A 21,863-nucleotide genomic window follows, 5' to 3' on the forward strand; every position below is an offset into this window, starting at 1 on the left:
TGCTATTTTCTTCGCCCATGAATAGGATGGATCTAGCAATCATTGATTAATTAATGGATTGAAATCAATACAAAAAGATCGAATGGACTACTCCATAGGGAACTTTCCAAATATATGGAGTATCATCCGGACGTCAGAGAGATGTGGATGTAAATACTACCCATTGTGTTATTTTTTATCCATAAAATGTGGATTATCACGAAAATATGGATTAATTTTTACTCCATAGGAGTTGCTCTTATTAAATACCTATTTTTAGGTCTCCACATATGATAAATACTCATACTCCATTGGATGCTTTTATTCTAGTCCTACTATAAATTTGAAAGTAAAATTCCAATCTAAAACTACTGATTTTTAACCATAGATCTTATATTTTGGGCTCCAAATATATGTCATCTCATCTTAATGATGAGTGTATAAAAGAAAGAGAAATCAAACCTGAGTTCCTTATATATTTTCAAAAAAAAAAACTCATATTTGTGTTTTCCTTATCACATCCTATCTTTTTTCTCTATACACACATACGTACGTAACTCCCTAAATTAAATCAATAGTTGAGATTAAAATGTTATGTACACGCTTGTTAAGCACAAATTCGCACGGCTTGGAAACTATATTAAGGTAATAACTTACATATTTAGTTTTCCATTATTTCTTTTAAAAAATATTCCGACCAAAAGCAGACAAAAATTTCTAATATTAGCTATTTTTGGATTTTCAAAAGATTTTGTACCTTATTAATATAAATTCAAAATATATTTTTACCTATAATACTAAAGGAAAAATATACCATACAATAGTTAAGAATTCTAAATGACCCGATTTTTTTACCTTTGATAACCCAAAATGAAGTTAAAGATGAGGACATCATGTAATAAGATTCTAGTGTATTTTAGAAAACAATGGAGGAGTATTTACATAATTAAACTATGGTTTATTAATGAAGTTAAAAGATGAGGACATCATGCAATAAGAATCTACTGTATTCTAATGGAGGAGTGTTTACATAATTAAACTATGGTTTGTTAGTTTAACTGATGAAACTTTTACTGTACAGAAGAAGAAGATAGCGTTCAGTTCTTCGAAATTAGGCTCTCTAGGTGGTAATAGAAGATGTTTTCATTCGAAGGAAGTCGTAGTTCAAGAACAAATCCCAAAATACAAATCAGTGAGGTAAGTTATTTTCACAAACTATGTTTTTATTATCTTTTCACAAACTATGTTTTTATTATCAACTTTACCTTTAAATGTAACACGAAATGCAAGGTTAGTTATATTCATTGTCATTCCATTTGAACTTCACTGAATGTATAGGATATATCAGCGTACTACGATGAAGATGATGTAGCTGAAGATCTAGCTGTTAGATTTGCCCTCGAAGAAGAAGAAGAAAAACGTCGAAAAGGAAAGGAAGCGATCGGTCAGTAATATTATGTTAAACAAACTGAATAAATTTCTGCAAAATCTATCATGTTTTATATTGCTACTGTATTCCAAAATCTAGAATATCGTTCTTTCTCACATATGATTACATATGTGTGTAGATGTTTTAGACTATGAATCTTATTACTCGGATGAAGATGAACAACTTGCTAGAGCTTTACAAGAAAGTGAGTTGGAGTCTCATCCTGATGATGAATACGAAGCGATCTTTTCCCTAGCTGAAGCACCACGAGGAGTAGTATATAGAGTATCTAGAAGGTATCTTGATTAAGTTATATTTTGTTGCAATTCAATTCCTACATATGCTCTCAAAAATAGTTCCTCTAAGAATTAAAGCCTATGCTTTCGAAATCGACTTTTGGCTGATATTGACGGTTTTGCTATATGTTCCACTTTTTCCTCAGTTTAATGTCATGTGCAAATATAATATATTACTCAGCAACTAATCTCTCTGTTTAGAAATTGTAGCGCATGCCATAAAGCGTTGACGGGGAATTACCTTCGGTGCAGCCGAGGAACCTGGCATCCTGAATGTTTTCGATGCTCTCAGTGCAATGGACGAATGAAGGATAGAGTGGTATGATCACAGAAACTAGTTTTATTCAGCTCTGATTCAAATTTCTTATGATAATGTTGGATTACTCCTATGCATACTTCTTTATAGGGTTACTCATTAATTGTGTATACGTGTTGGGAATTTTCATCTAGATATTTTTTCTTTGGTTGTAGGTATGGAGGCGCAACAAGCCACACCATAAACAATGTCTTCAGCCTCCGAGGCAGGAGGAGCCTAGTAGCTATCATCGTGGTCCAACATGCGATGTTTGTAGCAAGGGCGTAAGTCTCTATTCACTGACAGTAGAACAAAAAAAAAAAGTGAAAAATTATATTATTCTAGTTGGTGAGTTTCATAATTCATTAGTAGGTTACTCTCTAATTTTGATGTTGGAATATAATATTTTCTGTAGCTCCCGTCAGATTATGTAACTGACCAATCATGGGCCAACCATAAGTATTGTCGCTCGCACCAAAATGATGGCACTCCTAGTTGTTGCAGCTGCCAGAGGCTGGAGGTAACCAAATTTATTAAAATCTTAATATTTGATATTTCTTTAGTCCACCTATAACTATGAATTCTCTTGATATATGAATATTACAGCCAAGAGATGAGAAGAATATATCACTGGGTGATGGTCGCAAACTTTGTTTGAAGTGTTTGGATTCTGCACTCATGTCTACCGCAGAATCTAAACCTCTTCTCGAAGATATAGAGAACTATTATGATGGTTTAAACATGAGAGTTAAAGTAGATTTTCCAGTGCTCTTGGTTGATAGGTCAGCACTGAAAGGTGCCGTTGGTGAAGAAAATACTCATGTAAGACATATAAAACCCATAAGAAATCAGTTGTTATAAAGAGCAAATTTACTTGCAGGGTTTTCTGAATTTGTTTTCCTATGCTGTGGGCAGAATATTCATAGGTTGCGTGAGATCAGAGGCCTGACTACCTTTCAAACACAGATGATTAGACATGTAAGTATTCTTCAGCATTACAACATAAACTAGCCTTCGGATCATTTATTAATACTTACACAGGAAAGTACTATATAAATTAGTTTTCACGAACAAGTCATATATCATTTAGTTTTTGTGTTCGTTCTACTTTAACATCAACAGATCCCAAGAAGGATAGGAAACATATTCGGTAGCATGCCAACAGAACCATACAAATTGGCCCCTGGAAAATCGGTTGTGACAAGCATTTGCGTTTTGTTTGGATATCCTAGGTAACTCCTACCTAAACATGCATACCTATATATATATATATATATATATATATATATATATATATAACGTTTTTGGATGATTGCTGTGGACACACGAACTACGCGGGGTCCGAATGCCCGCAATCAATTGTTAAAGTCTAAAGAGATTACGATGGTGATACCCTGATGTGGGTTCATTGGCTCAAAACCCACGGGTTTATCATGGCCTCCTCCAACTTCCCCGTGCGTAGCGATTATGCATGGGGTACAAATATAAAAGGAAAGCAACATATATAAGCAAATGCATGCGGAACTAAATGAATGTAAAGTGCTGAAATGTAAATAAGACCAAGGTTTACGTGGTTCAGCACTAAGGCCTACATCCACGGGGTTTGTTGTTCTACTATATTATTCACGGTTACACGAATAGTTGAATGACTTGGGGTTTACATATTTCTCTCCACTATGGGATTCCTTACCTTTGCTATTCTCTCTCTCTCTCTCCTGATGTTTTTTCGATCCCCTTCCCCCTTTGTGGAGATTGGGTATTTATAAGGTAGGAACGTGGGACCCATCTCTGAAGACCGTTGGAACCTTATCTTCTAGTGTCTTGTGTCCATCACGCAGAGGTCTGCGTTTCCCCCTCGATCCCGCGGAGGCATCTTCGCTCGTTCCATAGGTCGGTCGACACGTGCACTGCTCAGAGTGTTTAATGCGGGTGGTTGAGGGGTCTGCTCGTGTCAGACAAGTGTCTTCTGCCCCTGTCAGTCCGTGTCAGCTGACTTTCTCTCCACCGTTGATCTTAGCTCCTCTTCTGGGGATGAGATAAAGCAACTCCTAGGGGTTTATTTGGTGCTTCGCGACGCATCGTGTTTTGATGTCTTGGCTTGCATGCTTTCCACGTACCTTTTTGTATACACGTGTCCGATAGTGAGATATATGTGTACACAATTTGCCCCTTTTCTTCAGGCTTAACTGACTAATGGGTGCCTTGAAGAAAAACTATCGTCGCACATTCTTCTCACTCCTAATAACTTCTCCTAGATACTTGGGCACGTCTTTTATTCGTGCATTAACTGCTTATGTAACGGGCACGTTTTCCTATTTCTCCCTTAATTTTCTCTTTTCTTTCGGGTATTTTAAGGATAGAGAGGAAATTTAATTTCATTCTTCCTAAACACTCTCTCAGTTCATTCTTCCTTTAAGTTTCCTGCCTGCCTTCATTAAACCTGTGACCTTAAATTCTTTGTCAGTCTTCATTGCACCTGTGATCTTAAATTCTGTCAGTCTTTATTGCACCTGGGATCTTCCCCTGTTCGTTTCTTCTACTTGCTGTTTTTGCCGGTGAGTTTTTCTTTTCTTGATTTCACTGTTTTATGCCGTGTTGATTTGAATTTTCTGCTATTGTTGTTCCTTGTTTGTGATGAAGAACTTTTTCTGATGCTTGCATACTAGTTTGCCCCTGTTCTTCATCTTAAATTAAGGCAGCCATTACTTCGAGGGTGGAGTATTGAGATTGTATCCTAATTTTAGGGTTGCTATGTTATCGTGGTTGTATTGCTATGAATGTGTTTTTTGATTTTTGGTTATTGTGTGTAACCTGTTCTTGATTTTATTCTTTCCGCAGCCATGTCTGACCGTCCGCGGCCTACTTATGAGACTCCTGATTCTAGGTTGTCGAGATCTCCTCAGCGTCGAGAGTCTCAATGATGTTCGTCGGAGTCGAGTTTCTTCTTCGGAGCGAGAGCCTCGTCTTCTCGGGAAGAGATTCCTCCGATAATTCCGTCTGGCTCACGGAGAGTCTTTAATCACTCAATGGTGCGTCCTCGTGAAGAGACTCGGAGTACGCAGGCTCCTCCCCGCGCTGTTGCTTTTGACGTTCCTCCTTTACGTTCGTTAGTGCCCGAGCATCTACGGTCTTCTCCAACTTTAAAGGGAAGAATACAAAGGGCGTAGCTCCTGCGGCTGGATCTTCAAAGAATCCCCCCGTGAAGAGAAAAGCGTCTGAAGCGTTTGTTAGTTCATCCGGCCCCGCCGAGGAGGAAGAGGCTGCTCCCTTGATACGCAGTGTTTCTGTTAGCAGGAGAAAAGTAACCTTCAAGCATATCGATCTTGAAATATTCAAGGAGAAGCATGAGCTCCAAGCCTTCGGGGTTCGTTTTATGCCCCCGAGGATGATATTACGTATGAGCTGATCTCTAAGTACGAATTCGATGAATTTCACTTGTTAACGACGGTTGGGGCCTTCGAGGCTGGTCTGATGCTGCCGTTGTACAAATCGGGTGATTCCTTCTACTACGACGTGCTCGCTAGTCGTGAGGGTTCTTCCACAAATACTCATAGCCGTTCCGTATCCCAATTATCGGGGAATTATCTCCGCGCCCTGAAGGAATGCTATCTGCGGAGTAAGGGGGAAACGTCGATGACTGCTACGTCCCCAATCCCTTGGAGAAGGAATGGTACACTCCTGAGAATTTCAATAACTCCTTCGGTGATTACGTCAATAGCAGGAATCGCAAGCCGTGGAGTGTCAGCCTTCGGAATCTTCCTGCTCCTCGAGGCGAGATTCGTCTGTTAAATGAGGTCAGCGATGCCAAGCTGAAGTATGTTCCTGGCACGGAGGCGTCCAATCGTCGGAAACTCTTCCCCGCGCGAGAAAGGATCAAGCGCGATCATGACTACGAGTGGCACGCCACTGTCATTGAGATAGTAGGTCCGTGGGCTTACGGTTGGATTCCCGGTTCCCGCGGATGGCGGCCAACCGAGAATAGTAAGCCGCGCGAATCTCCTCCCGCTCGCTATGGAGATTTCTGCCCCTGGCGTCTGAACTTTGCGGGCATGAATTTTCCTTATGCCCTGGATGTCGTAGAGGGAGACGAGGAGGATGGTTCCGGTGCTATACTCCCATCGAAGAATACTCAGCTGCTCAGGTACGCAGATTCTAGTTGTGTTTCGTTTTTATAACTTCCATCGGACGGGAAGAATAATTCCTTTGTGGTGTCGGTTTCAGGTATTGAAGAAGAAAAGATTAGGCCGAAGCAGTCTTCTACTATGGTGGTGGGCGAGGTTGAGGCCCAAGAAGAAGTTACTAGTCCTGTGAACGAAGAGTTTGCTGAGGACGAGATTACAGATGGGGAGGAACGTACTGGTACCTCCCCTATCAATGCCGAAGAAGAGGTCTTCGCTGGTCACGCGGTGATGAGGAAGGAACAAGGGTTGTGGCGGATGATGTTGTCATCGAGGATGTTTCCGTCCCTGCTGGTGATGTCATGGATACCCTCCCCACTTCTCAAGAATTTTCTTTCGATCGGATGTATTCCACGGGGGAGTTCTTTGACGAAGCCCTCGATTTTCCCGAGGACTTCTCTTTACTTTCCCCTAATGATTGGGATGTTCTTGGTGGTGATGGTAATGGTGATGCTGCTGTAGAAGGTGTTGGTGCGGAGGAGCCGCTGTGCATGTAGGCGCGGGAGAACATGCCAACGTTCATGCTGAGGGGGTCGAGTCGGTCAAAGGAAAATCTGTTGTTGACGCGCCCGCCGATAGTCTTCCCCAGTCGCCGATGTCTGAGGGTGAGGATGCCATCATGAGTTGGTTTAAGGAGAAGAATCTTCTGTTTGTCTCTCATCCTGCTCCTGTGGTTGTTGGGGAAAAGGAATCAACCGCGTATACCCGTCGCATGATGGAGATGTCTTCGAGGCGCAGGTGTCTGAAGCCTGGGGAAAAGGTTGACCGTTCCCGAAGCTACCCTCGTGCCGGAGCCTCCTACTTCTGTTGCCGATATGATGGCTATTGCCGACGGGTATCAATATGGCTTCCCCGCAACAGCGTGTGCTGGAGGTAAATTTTCGTACATGCTTGTTCGTGAGAATAGGACGCTTCGGTTGAATAATGTTTTGTCATTTTGATGTGTAGATGAGGAGCGAGCATTGCAACCACGTGCTATATCAGTTCTTTAAAGCAAAATCTCTGAAGCTCGAGGCTAAGCTTCGTCATCGGGAAAAGGAATTATCTGCGGCGGAGGTGGAAATAGAAGAGCTGAAGAAAAGCCTTAAGGAGAAAGAAAACTGGGTGAAGCAGAGGCTGATCTTCGTTCAGAACTTATTGCAGTGCGCGCTGAGTTAGAGCAAACTCGTAGCCAAGTTTCCACTTTCACAGGTTTGGTTCTTTTCCCTCGCCGTATGTCGTCATTCTTTTATCTCTTAGTTGTTCTGTCTGAGTCTCCCCACCCTATGTCCAGTGGGTGGCATCCCCGAGCTGGTATGGCTTCGAAACGAAAGAGCTCGGCAAAAATCTCGTATTAGAGATTTGGTTGAGAAGATTAAGAGTGAGGCTAGGAAATGGGATGCTCGGGCTGAAGTATGGCGCGCGCGGCATGTTCAGATGGTCGACATGCAAAATCTGTACAACCATGATCGTGCTTTATTTAATGGCACACTGCTGTGGACCAGTGATAATCTGCGGGAAGCCCGCGAGCGTACTTCCTTGTTGGAATCTAGGATTCAGCTATTGGAAGAAGAATTACAGACGGCGCGGTCCATTCCTCTTTCAGGGGTCCAAGATAATATGCTTGGTCTTGCCAGGGAACGAGATGATGCTCGTGCTGAAGTCTATGCTCTCAGCAATGCTCTTTCCGCGTCTCGTGCCGATGTAGCCCGTCTTGCTGAGTCTGAGAGGAATCTTGAAGTGTGCATGTATACTCAGCAAAGGGGTCTCAGAGATAAATAAAGAGGTCGACCACCTTCGTCATATGGACTCGATGAAGCAGGTAGAATTAGATGCCTGTCAATTTACTCTCACCAACCTTCAACTAGACTATAAGAAATTATCCGCGGAATATGATCATCTTGATGAAGCGCGAGATGCGGTTGTTAATGAATATGAAGAGGCTTCGGCTTGTGTCGAAGGTATAATCCCAATTCATCGAGTGTGATCTTGTTTGTTTTTCTACGCTAACTCCGTGGTGTTGTCTTTTTCAGGGCTCGAGGAACGCCTTCGCGTCACAAATGAAGAACTTGAAAAGGCTCAATCTTCCTTAGCACAGCAAGAGAACAAACCAATCACTTCAAGAATTTAGCAGCCACCCGCGAGGAGGCCGTTGGTGCTGCTTCCAGAGAAGTGAATCGGCTATCCTCGTTATTATCCCAAGCCCAACAGCGGACAACAGTTATTAAACATAAGGCTCGTTGTCAATTGGCTGAGGAGACGAACAAGATGCTGGAGAGGATAGAGCTTGGCCTAAGGAATGAACATGGTCTCGTGAAGAACTACCCTCGTCGTCCCGTTCCTGCTGCATTGCCCAGCTCCTCGGGCCCCTCTTCTGGTGGGAGCGTCCCATCAAGTCTTCGGAAAATCCTGACGACGGGACCGCCACCTAGGTAGAGATGGCAGCGTTCTGTAGGGTCCGCGGCATAATTGTGCTTTTTGTAACGATGTAAAAGGAATGTTTTTTGATTGTGTATCCTTGGCTTTGGCCGTTCACTTCTTGTAATCACCCTTTATGAAATGAATCCTCTTCTTGATATACCTACAATGTTTTTGTATTTTAAGTTTGTGAAAAATCAAAACAAAAGTTAAGTGTTTTTGAGTGCGATACGAAAGGAAGGTACCTTCGTGATCGTCTTGAGACCTGTCACCCCCCGCTGGCAAATCCTGGGCCAGAGGATTCCCAGACGGTGGGGGCCGGGGCAACGTTCTAGGATATGGGGCGTAAAATATGTACGCACCCATTCCGTCGACCCGTTGCCTTAAGATTGGTTGGGTATCTCTTTCTGCTGGGTGCCTTCCCCCTGGTCCTACACTTATGGACACTGATGGGGGAGCCCTGAGAGATTGTAGATTAACTACTTTCCCCAATATTGTAGGTAGATTCCACAGACTTGATAATTTGAAAGCTTGTTTAATTGATAAGTTGAGGTCTGCAATTCCTCTTCCAGAGATAGAAACATGTTGGGCGGGGAGGCTCCTTTCTTCTTCTGGTATATTCCCAGCAGATTCAAATCTGCGTTGCTTCTATGGGAAGTATGGTTTGAGCCATTTAGCATTCCAAGGATGCCGGAGGACCTCACCTTTTAGATTACGAAGGTAGTAAGAACCATTACCCGCAATGTCGTGGATCATAAACGGTCCTCCCCATGTAGGTGCTAACTTTCCCCATTTCTTTTCTTGCTGATATCGTGGGATTGTTCTCAACACATACTGTCCCTCTACAAAATTTCGTAGCTTTACCTTTTTGTTGTACTCCCTTGCTAGTCTTCGTTGATAATTTTCCATCTTTTGCAATGCTACTTCCCTTCTTCCCTCCAAGTCGTCCAACCTTTCTAACATCATATCTGTTGTTAGGTTTTTCTCCCAGGCTTCAGTCTTCGTGGTTGGCATGAGGATTTCTGTAGGTATGACTGCTTCAGCTCCATAAGTAAGAAGAAACGGGGATTCCCCGGTAGCGGACCTTCGTGTTGTCCTGTATGCCCACAAGACATTGTGCAGTTGTTCGCACCATCTTCCCTTATGCTCGTCTAATTGTTTTTTGAGTATAAGGGCGAGGGTCTTGTTGGTAGCTTCCGCTTGTCCGTTGCTTTGAGGGTATAAGGGGTGGACTTGTTCTTTCTTATTTTAAAGGTGTCGAAGAGCATGTCTATATTTTTTCCCTGTAATTGCTTGCCGTTATCAGACACAATTTCAGCAGGTATACCAAATCTGCAAATGATGTTCTGGAATATGAAAGTGAACACATCCGCGTCTCTGATCCTGGCCAAGGCCTTAGCCTCCACCCATTTACTGAAGTAGTCCGTGGCTACTATCAAAAATCGTCTCTTCCTGGATCCTTCGATGAAAGGCCCGACGATGTCTACTCCCCATTTTGCAAATGGCCACGGGCTATCGACAGAGTTTAACAATGTTGCCGGCGCGTGGATTTTTTTCGCGAAGCGCTGACATTCTTCGCATCGTCGGGACATCCTCGCAGCATCTTGTATCATGGTCGGCCAGTAATATCCTTGCGTTTTTGCCTTGTCAGCTAGTGATCTCATACCGCTATGATTCCCTGCGTCACCATAATGGATATCCTTTAGAATTCGATGCCCTTCTTTTCGGGATAAGCAGCGTAGTAATGGTCCGAGGAAAGATTTTCTATATAGGACCCCGTCCCGAAGATCGTATCTTCCCACTTTGGAGAGCGTCTTTCTAGCTTGCTTCCGATCCGCAGGTAGGCTTCCTTTGTCGAGGAAGCATGTATTGTCACCCTCCAGTCATCTTCATTGCTGAAATCTTCGTCTTGATTTGCTTTTGACAAGATTCTTTCATCAAAGTCGTTATGGATGTCTTCTCCTACTTGGTCTTCAATATTTCTTCCATCGTATCTTGATTGGTAGCGAAGGAGAATTGAGATGCAATCGAAGGCTCGTATACCCTTGCTATTTTAATACCTTCGGCATTTTTATCCCTCAACATGGATGATATGTATGCTAGGGCATCCGCATGCCTGAGGTCCCTTCTGCATAAGTGCCGGAACTTAATGTTCGGGATTTGTGAAGCCAATGTTTGGACCAATGCCATGTAAGCTGAAAGGGTGTCATCGTACACATTATATTCGAGCGCGATTTGCCGTATGACCAGCTGCGAATCACTTGTCAGCCTTACATCGGTTACCCCCATCTCTATTATTATACGTAGGGCATGTATGACAGCTTCGTATTCAACAATGTTATTGGTATGCTCTTTGAATTCCAATCTAAGTGCCTGTATGATCCTTTCTCCAGTTGGGGTGATGATGACAATACCATCCTATTCCTGCCCCTTCCTTATTTTTAGATCCGTCGACGAAGACTTCCCATTGTCTATGACTCGCAGGTTCGAGGATATCCATTGGATCCTTGATTGCTTCCTCGGCTTCTGGTATTCCCTTGATCTCTTCGTCGTTGTCTAGAGGGAGGTCTGCTAAGAAATCTGCCAGAACTTGGGACTTCTGAGAATGTTGAATTTCATGAATGATGTTGAATTGGTCCAGATGGGTGTTCCATTTGGCTATTCGGCCCACTTTTCCTGTGCTTTTGAGGACTGCTTCCAATGGTGCTCTGCATGGTACCCTGACGAAGTGAGTTAGGAAGTAGGTTCTCAGTTTTTGGGTAGCCCATACCAGTGCGAGGATGAGTTGTTCAATCTTAGTATAATTTCTTTCCGCGGGATTGAGTGTCTTGCTGACGTAATAGATAGGCTGTTCTATCTTTGTATTGGTTTTGACTAATACCGCGCCTGACTGCGTCCTCCGTTGCTGCTATGTACAGTGCCAAAACTTCATCAGGGTCAGGTTTCTGCAGGATAGGGATCGAAGCTAGATGTTCTTTGATCTTTTGGAATGCTTCCTCGCAATCGGCGGTCCATTCGAACCTGCTCCCTTTCTTAAGAATATTGAAGAAATGTTTGCACTTGTCCGAAGACCGTGCAATAAATCTGCCCAACGCTGCTATGGACCCATTGAGCTTCTGCACTTCCTTTAGATTCTTTGGTGACGGCATCTCTACTATGGCTTGAATCTTAGCTGGGTCTACCTCGATGCCCCTTTTCGTCACCAGATAACCGAGGAACTTCCCTGAGGTGACACCGAAAGTACATTTCTCCGGATTTACTTTCATGTGATGTGTCTCATTGCATTGAAAATATTCCTCAGGTCCTGGTGGTGATTTTTACGCAGCTTGCTTTTGACGAGCATGTCGTCCACGTAGACTTCTAGGGTTCCTCCAATCCATGGTTTGAAGATAGCATCGACCATCCTTTGGTATGTTGCCCCTGCGTTTCGGAGCCCGAAAGGCATTCTGGTATAGCAATAAAGGCCATGTGGTGTATAGAATGCTGTGTGTTGCTGATCTTCTTCTGCCAGGGCTACTTGGTTGTAACCAGAGTATCCGTCCATAAACGACAGCTCCTCGTACCCTTCAACTGCTTCAACCAGTTGATCTATGCTCGGCAGGGGATAGCTGTCCTTTGGACACGCCTTGTTGAGATTAGTAAAGTCGATGCATATTCTAACCCCTCCATTTTTCTTAGGAACAATGACCATGTTGGATATCCAGGTAGGATACTTGACTTCCTTGATAAATCCTGCGTCTAGTAGCTTCCGAAGTTCTGTTTCTACCCACCCGCCTCATGATATTCTGGAGCCACTTTTCGTATTTTCTGCCTGAACGGGGGTGCCCTGTTTGATGCGTAGTTCATGTTGGATTACTTTTGGGTCGATCCCTGGCATATCTCCTAACTTCCAGGCGAACACATCCGCATATTCCTTAAGTAATTTGGTTAAGGAATGTTCTCTCCCTTCGCCCATGATGGTCCCGATTTTGACCCTCTTCGGGTCTTCTTCCCGTTCCTATGTTGATTTCCTTAGTGGGTTCCACGGTGTGAACATAGGCTTGGGTTTCCGAGGACTGGGGCGCTCTTTAATTGCTATTTGGCGTGTTTCTGCTCTTTGTTGATTGTTGAGGTACTTGTTTCCGAGCCTCGGACATTACCCTTTCGTCAAGCCTTTTCCTGTGGTTTCCTTAAGGAATAGTTCTACGGCTTTCTCTTGCGTGGTTTCTTGATTTCTTACTCTTCGGATTTTTCGCTGTTCTTCTTGCTCGTTGTTGATATGATCCTGAGTGGCCTGGCATTCTCGTGTAGCGATTCGATCTCCCTTGATCTCCATAATTCCCTCAGGTGTTGGAAATCTGAGGTACTGGTGGTATGTTGCCGCAACTCCTTTGAGCTTGTGTACCCACTGTCGTCCAATAATGGCGTTGTAGGGGGAAGGGGTATCCACCACACTGAATCGGGTATCCAGTTTCATGGGCCCTGCGTTAACCTGTAACACAATGTCTCCCAAGGGCTTCGTGGCCGCTCCATTGAATCCGTAGATGGTGTGATAAGAGGTCATCAACTGTTCATCATGGAGCTTCATCCGCTTGAATGCGTCATAGAATAGGACATTCACAGAGCTTCCCCCGTCTATGAGGATCTTTTTGAGGTTACATCCCGCTATTGGTAATGTCAGGACCAAGGGATCGTTATGGTCTTCCATATCTTCTTCGATATCCTCGGCATCGAAGATGACAGGTAATTCCATCCATTTTTCATGTTCGTCCACTGTTATCCCATCGACCTTATATAACTCGCAGCGATCTTCGAATTGCTTCCGTAACCTTTTTCCAATCTGTGCTGTGAGCGAGGGTCCTGTGGCTTCGGAACACGAGATGGTGTTGATTGTTCGGTTTTCTTCCGGAAGTTGGACTGGTTTGGTTCGTTTGGATCTGTCCTCGGTAACCTCCTTCCGTATGTAATGTTTGAGCTCTCCCGCATCAATTAATTTTTGATCATTATTTTAAGGTTCTTGCATTTTTCGGTCTGGTGTCCGTTGAAACAGTGATACTCACAGTAATCTTTAGACTTCTCGGATCTTGGGGGCTGCTTTCCCTTAGACCATGGCCATTCTAAGTTTTCCCTCCCTTTGATCTCCCGCAGGATACGAGCATAGCTAGCGTTGAGTTTCGTGTAAACTTGGTCTTCGAATTTTCGGTCGCCTGTTCTTCGTTCCATCCCTCCGTTCCTTTCTATCTTCGTGAGGTCTCTCATCTGAGGAACCCCTTTTGGCCCCATTGGTTTGTTCTGCTGAATTGGTGCGGTGAGACCTCTGCGGATATGCCCTCGGGTTTTCCCGTTGAATTTCTTCAAGTCGAGCGTGCTTCTCGATAATTATTCGGAGATCGCCTTCTGTCTTGGGCACGCTCCCGTGAATTTCAACAAATAGGGGACTCATTCGGTCCAAGCCCCACTTATAGCAATTGATGCTTACCACTGGGTCCACGCTTCCTATGGCTTGGCAGATCCTATGCCATCTGTTTGTGTATTCCCTCGTGGTTTCCTTGTAGCCGATTGCTAGTGAAAAAGCTTATCCATCCCAGTGTTTACAGTCTTGTTGTACATGTATGTTCTTAAGAATTTCTCTGCCAGTTGGTCGTATGAGTGTATGGAGTTTGGTGGCAGATTATCAAACCATGATAACGCCGATCCCTTCAAACTTGACGGGAAGTATCTACAGAGTACGGCGTCGTTCTGTCCCCATCTTGCTAGGACGCGGTTGTAGTACCGAACATGTGCAGCAGGGTCGCTGGACCCATCATAGCATTCGAACGTCGGGACAGGGCATTTCAGGGGAATAGGGGTGTTGGCCAAGCGATGCGTCAGGGGCGTGGAGTTAGCTTCTCTCATAACCTCTTCTAACCTTCCCCCTCCTTGTTTATTTTTCAATTGCCTGATCTCTGCCATCATCTCATCTCGCAGTTCCTCCATTGCGCGTTGGTGTTCTAAATTCTTCAGATCATTTCCGTTTGATTCTCTCATCGTCATAATCCGGGTCGGATACGCTATGTCTCCTTGTCGCGTCTTCATTAGTCGCTAGGACGACTCTGCAGTCTTGGTTTGGCTCTGGTGCTTTGGAGCTTGCTTCATCAAGTTGTTGGTTGGTCTTTGTGCTTAGAGCAATCCGCTCCTTTAAATCTTGATTTTCTCTGGCCAAAAGTGCTACAGCTTCTGCGTAAACCTGTTGGTTCCTTCTCAGTTCCTCGAGCTCAGCCATTAGTTGGTGTGATTGGTTGGACCCCTGATTGGGAGTCCCCGCACGTGCCGCTACAGCCGTGGCGCCGCCCTCCTCCATGGTCTGTACTAAAGGTGGCAGGGGTTCAACTTCTGTTGCTGGTGTTTCCAAATTGGAGTGAGCGCCCCTCTGCGGTGCCCGAGCCGCCGGTATGGTTTGATTCTGGTTATTTGTTAGCGGCATTCCAAAGGTTAGCAGATGCGCGGGTTGGAATGTTCTGGATTCATCCACCCTTTCCCTTGGTTGGTTAAGTTGACTCATGGCGAAGGTATTGCTAGCCTCCGCAGCCTTCGGGACTACCGCGGCTTCCCCGTATTTTATCGTTGCTGCTCTGAGAGCCGCCATTGCAACAGAATTAGCGTTCATGGGTGAAGTGATTTCAGTGGTATCCTGCCTTCGATTGGTCATTTTAGTTTTATCTCCTTTCTGCTTGCTTCGGGTGATGATCGGGGTTGTCCGGGGTGTTTCTTTTGACAAAGCTTTGGATTTTCCTGCTTCCTGCGTCTTCTCCATCACGTGCCTTTTTGTTGACGAAATCTAGCGTAAACTCGCCTTCTTTACTCACAACACGTTCTCTCTGTATAAATTTATTCAAACAGAAACGGGAATATCCGCGTGAAGCGGGTTAGTTGTCGAAATACAATTTTTCAAAAGCGGGTTTATTAAAGGCGATCTTTAGTATATAAAAAAAAACTATGAAAATTGTAAATCCGACGGATTAGGACAATAACCCATGCTTGGAACACTAACTCTTATCGAAGGCAAAAGGTGGGTTTTTGAATATAATACTGTTGACGAATGATCTATACAGTCAGAGCTGATAAAATCGGAGCAATCGTATGCCAAATTAGAATGAAATCACAGGACAAGATAAATCTTTTACCGGGACGAAGTCCCTGTTTCTAGCGCCAAATTGTGGACACACGAACTACGCGGGGTCCGAATGCCCGCAATCAATTGTTAAAGTCTAAAGAGATTACGATGATGATACCCTGATGTGGGTTCATTGGCTCAAAACCCACGGGTTTATCATGGCCTCCTCCAACTTCCCCTGCGTAGCGATTATGCATGGGGTACAAATATAAAAGGAAAACAACATATATAAGCAAATGCATGCGGAACTAAATGAATGTAAAGTGCTGAAATGTAAATAAGACCAAGGTTTACGTGGTTCAGCACTAAGGCCTACATCCACGGGGTTTGTTGTTCTGCTATATTATTCACGGTTACACGAATAGTTGAATGACTTGGGGTTTACATATTTCTCTCCACTATGGGATTCCTTACCTTTGCTATTCTCTCTCTCTCTCTCTCCTCCTGATGTTTTTTCGATCCCCTTCCCCCTTTGTGGAGATTGGGTATTTATAAGGTAGGAATGTGGGACCCATCTCTGAAGACCGTTGGAACCTTATCTTCTAGTGTCTTGTGTCCATCACGCAGAGGTCTGCGTTTCCCCCTCGATCCCGCGGAGGCATCTTCGCTCATTCCATAGGTCGGTCGACACGTGCACTGCTCAGAGTGTTTAATGCGGGTGGTTGAGGGGTCTGCTCGTGTCAGACAAGTGTCTTCTGCCCCTGTCAGTCCGTGTCAGCTGACTTTCTCTCCACCGTTGATCTTAGCTCCTCTTCTGGGGATGAGATAAAGCAACTCCTAGGGGTTTATTTGGTGCTTCGCGACGCATCGTGTTTTGATGTCTTGACTTGCATGCTTTCCACGTACCTTTCTGTATACACGTGTCCGATAGTGAGATATATGTGTACACAATTGCAGATCATATTAACCAATAAAATCCAACTGTATTTGTTAATTCAGAATGTTATGTGGACAAATCCTTGCTCACGAGATGATGCATGCCTGGATGCGACAGAATGGTACTTCTCCTTAGTGTGTTCAATCTATACCTTGACACCCTTTAGGTTATTTGGATTCTAAAATTTGTGCATGTGTATGCTTGGGACAGGATATCCTCACACACTCCCGTTGGAAGTAGAAGAAGGTATGGCAAACGTTATGGCTTACAGGTGGTTGGAGGCAGAGTCAGTTGCAGGTAATGGAGGTGGTCGGTCAAGCAAGAGAAAACGATCATCGTTTGAGAAGGAACTTGGGAAATATTTCATTGAGTCGATGATGAGTAATCCTGATCCGGTGTATGGGGACGGATTTAGAACGGCTTTAAGAGCCGTGGATAGGCATGGTCTCAAACCCACCCTCCAGCATATTAAAAAATACGGAAGGCTGCCATAGTTACATATGTAGTAGCCACTCATTAAGTTTCATACAAGGGAAAAAGAAATGTCTCTTTTCTTCATCTTGTTTATGCATATATATACCATTGAAACAAGCTGCTAAACCGTTAATGGCGTTCCTGTATTTAGTACGTAAATCAGTAGAGCCTGCTTGCTTTCCTTACTCCTGGAATTTTATTCTTTTAATGTTTATAGTCTTTTTCTCTCCAGATTTTCTTATGTAAATGAATTATCAAGATTTGGTATTTGTTTATGTTAATTGGACGACGACCAAAGGGAGGAGTCCCTATGTGATTAAAAATAACCAAACATGTCAGTCACAAAGTTTGTGCAAAAAAAAATAAAACTGATTTACAATTCATGAAATCTAGAATCAAATCGACATAATCAAACAAATTGATCAAAGAATTCCTACATATACATTCATACAAACATATTTCCAGTTCAAACTTACTAAAAAAAATTCATTAGATCGGACAAATGATTCTGGCTCTGAACAATTGCAGTAGCAGTGAAACGGGTGGAGAAGACGACGACATACGGGTCGGATCCGGATCGACTTAAACCCGAACGATATTCACGAATCTGGCCGAGTCAGCTAATTTACCGACCATCTGAGTCGTCACTAGATGACTGCTAAGCAGTGGGGGGGGCCGACGCAGTATGGAACCTACGAACATCCTCTTAAACATAGAAGTGCACACTGCGAGGCAAACACAATACGATACAGCATATACATAGGCTAGCATATCCAAGTCTGCTGTCAGTTAGAAATAACTTCTACTAAACCCCCTCCTACGTGTATGCTAAGTTTCTCTGATCAGTTGTTGTATTGGTTTGATGGCAAAAGTCTTTTATTCTTCAATTTGCAAACGAAACACCTCAAGGTCGTGAAATGCTCTGGTAAGTGGATTCGTAATATTTTTGAAACTAAGAAGAAACAGGGGCACCGACCTTACCCAAACGATATCAGCTGCACGCTCAAGTGGAGAACATACTTTCTCTGAAAACCTTCATTCCTTGTTAGAATACAGTCATCCAACTCAAAATCAATTGGTTATGAGTGGAGAGGCCCTAAGAGATTATAAACTGCAGGATCATAGATTGCCCAACAATGTGGGACTAATAATCTCAACACGCCTCCTCACGTGTAGCCTCGTTTGGGTCTAACACGTGGACGGTTTAATCGGGTGACGCGGAGTAAAGGCGCGGTCAAAGACTCGTCGCAAATAGCCTGCTCTGATACCATGTTAGAATAGTAGAAATTGACCAGCGTCCTTAGGCCTAGTACTCGCTAGTCTAAATTTACAAAACCGGGAACAATTTAGTCCTTTCTTAGACGACTTAGTCCAAATGGGAACCGATCCAAGTTTCTATACTGCCTAAAATACCCTCCCATCGGATCATAATGTTTTTCCAATGCTCATTCTTCTCTTACAGCAAATCGCTGAAACGAAGACGATCATTTTAGGTTTTGATTCTGTTCGATTAGTAACTATCTCGTCAGGTTTGAATCCTCTTGGGGGGTAGGGGAGGGGGTGGGGGGTCAACTAGGTGTTCTGCGACTCGGCGAAAAAATCGTTCCCTAAATCGCTCCTCGTTTTCATCCAAATCTTCTCTGACTGTTATTCTAATCTCTGATTGCTTCTACTCTCTGCTCGTGTGCTTTCAAATCTTTTGATTTTGATACTATTGTTAATCTATGTCGTAATACCTAGACTAGATCTAATGATTTTCTTTTGGTTTTAGTATCTCGTTTTATAGCGGCGTGTTTATATTTCCCTATGTTGTTCTAAGATTATTTATTCACTCAATATTTTAATCTCAATTCTCTTTCTAATATAGTCATCTTCTCTGTTAAAATCGATAATTTATCTTGATTTCTTCAAAGATTAATTTTAATCATGCACTCCTGTCTTTGATGAGTATTATATCCCTTCAAATCTTTATTGTTTTTGTGTCTTCCTTTTCAGGAATCTTCCCTTCTCGCCTCCCATACCTGGTTGGTAGGTGCTAGGGTTTTTAGCACATCTCTTCAGCGGCGGTGAAAGGTTTTTTGGTCTTTACAAGCAAGTGGCAGTTTTCCCAAGGATTTCTCTTTCTTTGATTGAGGTTGGATGTTCAAACAAGCTACACTCTTCACTAGAAGGAAGTAAGATATTAATCAGGTTTTCATTCTTATTATCCAAGTAATTATCATTACACTCATGTCAGTAAAGGGAACAATTGGGTCTCGGTCTTTTCTTCTTCTCAACCACAAGTTTACTCATAAACACTGCATGATTAACACTTGGCACTTGATTCAATTTTATAAACAAATAGTGCACCAGTATAAAGGTTCTTTAATTACTCTTCATTCATCTCATAAAGAGTTAAACAACAAAATCCAGTCTGATAGTCCCTGCAACTACTACTGTCTCAAAAAACAAACAAATTTAATGGCTTCAAGTAGTTCTTCTGTTAGCACACTGTCAGCTCAACTTGCAAAAAAGTGTTCTATCACACAAAAAACAACAAAGCATGTTTCTATGAAAAACAAAGGTGCTCCAGTTGACTCCTTTGCTCTAATAGGTTATACCTGTAGAGAAGGTGCAGCAGTTACTAGAGGTGCTCTTAATTATGCATTAAGAACCATTTGGGGAACTGATCATACCCCTATCATCTTCAACACAAACAGAAGGAATGTTTTCATCTTTAGGATTCAGAGAAGAGAAATTTATCATAGAATTCTTAGAGGAAAACCTCACTCCATCCATGGTCATCTTATGGTTTTAATGCCTTGGGATTTTAACATGAATGTTCATCAGGTGATTTTTCAGTTTGAGATTTTCTTTGTGGAATTCAGACTTAGAAGTGATTTAGAAAGGGACAACATTCCTTATATGATTGCTTCACAAGCTGGTGAGGTGATCAATGTCTTCAATAGGGATAGAACTGGGGTGGTGAAAGCTAGAGTCAAAGTGGATGTAAATCTTCCACTATGCAGGAAATTAAAACTTACTCTCGAAGATGGAGAAACTGTCAAAATATCTATTTTCTATCTGGGAGTGAAAGCTACATGTAGATCATGCTATGTTTATGGATCATAGTGAGCAATACTGTGAGTTGGTTGGCAATTTGGCTTGGATGAATGATCCTGTGTTTAATCTGCAAGGAGTTCGATCCATTCATGAGGAAGGTGGATTATTGAAGGTGATGCTGTGATGCTCAATGGAATTATATTAAGAACTTTAATGATGCTAGTTATTACCCCTGGATAATTATTGGTGATCTGAATTTCATCATGCATATAGAAGAGAAACAGGGTGGAAACAATAACACCTCTAAGGCCACTAGATTTATTCATGATTCTATTCAAGAGCTAGGTTTAATTGACCTTAGATTTCAAGGAATTCCTTTCACTTGGTCCAACAACAGACAGGGTGAGGAAAATATTAAGGAAAGGATTGACAGAGTGCTAGCTTCTACAGTTTGGACTCATATATTTCCTGAAGCCATCCTTAATCATTTAGTTAGAATATGGTCTGATCATACGCCCATTTTACTTGAAACTACTCCTACTAAAAAATTGAAAAATGGCAGACCATTTAGAATCATGAGACCTTGGTTAATCCATGAAGGCTTTTCTGATATTGTTAGAAAAAACTGGAACCACAAACTGCAGGGTTCCAATTCTTACAGATTTACTAAAAACTTAAAGACTCTATCTTTTTCTCTTTCGAGTTGGAATAAAAAAGTTTTTGGAAACATCTTTACTAATATTAGTGATCTGAATGTTAAGATTGAGGATCTTCATAAAATATCTCCTCTGCCTATGGATGAAATAAATAATCTTCAACACCAGCTTGACTACTGGTATGATAGAGAAAATGATTATTGGAAACATTCATCCAAGGATAAATTCTTAAACGATCAGGATATAAATACTTCTTACTTCCACCAGATTGCTTCCAATAGAAAGAGACCTAATCACATTCATACTTTGCGTGATAAAACTGGTTTATGGATTGAAGAACCTGAGCATATAGATAAATTACTTATCAATCACTTTAAAGAGATTGGTTTATCTAATGGAACAATGCATGAAGAAATTATTGAAAACCTAATTACGCCAATTATCACCGAAGATGAAAACATAAATCTTACTAAAATTCCTGATCAGAATGAAATCAAAAATACACTTCTCTGTATGAACCAATGGGGTGCTCCGGGGCCTGATGGCTTCCCACCTGGTTTTTTTAAGGCTCACTGGGACTTTTTCGCGCAAGATATTACTAGCCTTGTTCAGGACTTCTTTAGAACTAAATACAGGAATAAACAGATAAACTACTCTTATATTAGCTTAATTCCTAAAGTCCAAAACCCTTCTAATCCTAGTGACTTTAGGCCAATTAGCCTTAGTAATACTATTTATAAACTTATTTCAAAAATATTAGCAAACAGGTTAAAGCCGCTTCTTGATAAGTTAATCTCACAAAATCAATCTGCTTTATTCCGGGCCGTCAAATTACGGATAACATTATTATTGCACATGAAATATTGCATACGATGAAAACCTCTAAAAATAAAAAAGGTTTCTTTGCTCTTAAACTTAGGTTTTGGTTTCAGTGATGATTGGTGTAGACTCATAGTGCAATGTGTGACTACAACTTCTTTTTCTGTCCTTCTGAATTGAATTCCAGGGGATTCTTTTTATGTGGATAGGGACCATACTTGTTTATTGTTTGTATGGAATTCCTTTCTAGACTTCTTTATAAAGATGAAATGATAATAGAATCACAGGA

At 42.4% G+C, this 21,863-nt stretch overlaps 1 protein-coding gene across 1 annotated transcript; it reads left to right on the forward strand.

Annotated features, from left to right (window-relative positions):
- The first annotated feature begins 1,116 nt into the window (after positions 1-1,116).
- On the forward strand, positions 1,117-17,077 carry LOC113341578 (protein DA1-related 1-like). The gene is made up of 11 exons (XM_026586401.1): positions 1,117-1,176; positions 1,318-1,423; positions 1,548-1,704; positions 1,957-2,023; positions 2,176-2,283; positions 2,415-2,519; positions 2,606-2,821; positions 2,915-2,977; positions 3,122-3,231; positions 16,646-16,704; positions 16,794-17,077. Exons 1-11 carry the CDS (start codon positions 1,117-1,119, stop codon positions 17,075-17,077), a joined length of 1,335 nt encoding a protein of 444 aa, XP_026442186.1.
- The last annotated feature ends 4,786 nt before the right edge of the window (positions 17,078-21,863 follow it).

The sequence above is a fragment of the Papaver somniferum genome, unplaced genomic scaffold (genome assembly GCF_003573695.1).
Source record: "Papaver somniferum cultivar HN1 unplaced genomic scaffold, ASM357369v1 unplaced-scaffold_3, whole genome shotgun sequence".
Lineage (NCBI taxonomy): Eukaryota > Viridiplantae > Streptophyta > Magnoliopsida > Ranunculales > Papaveraceae > Papaver > Papaver somniferum.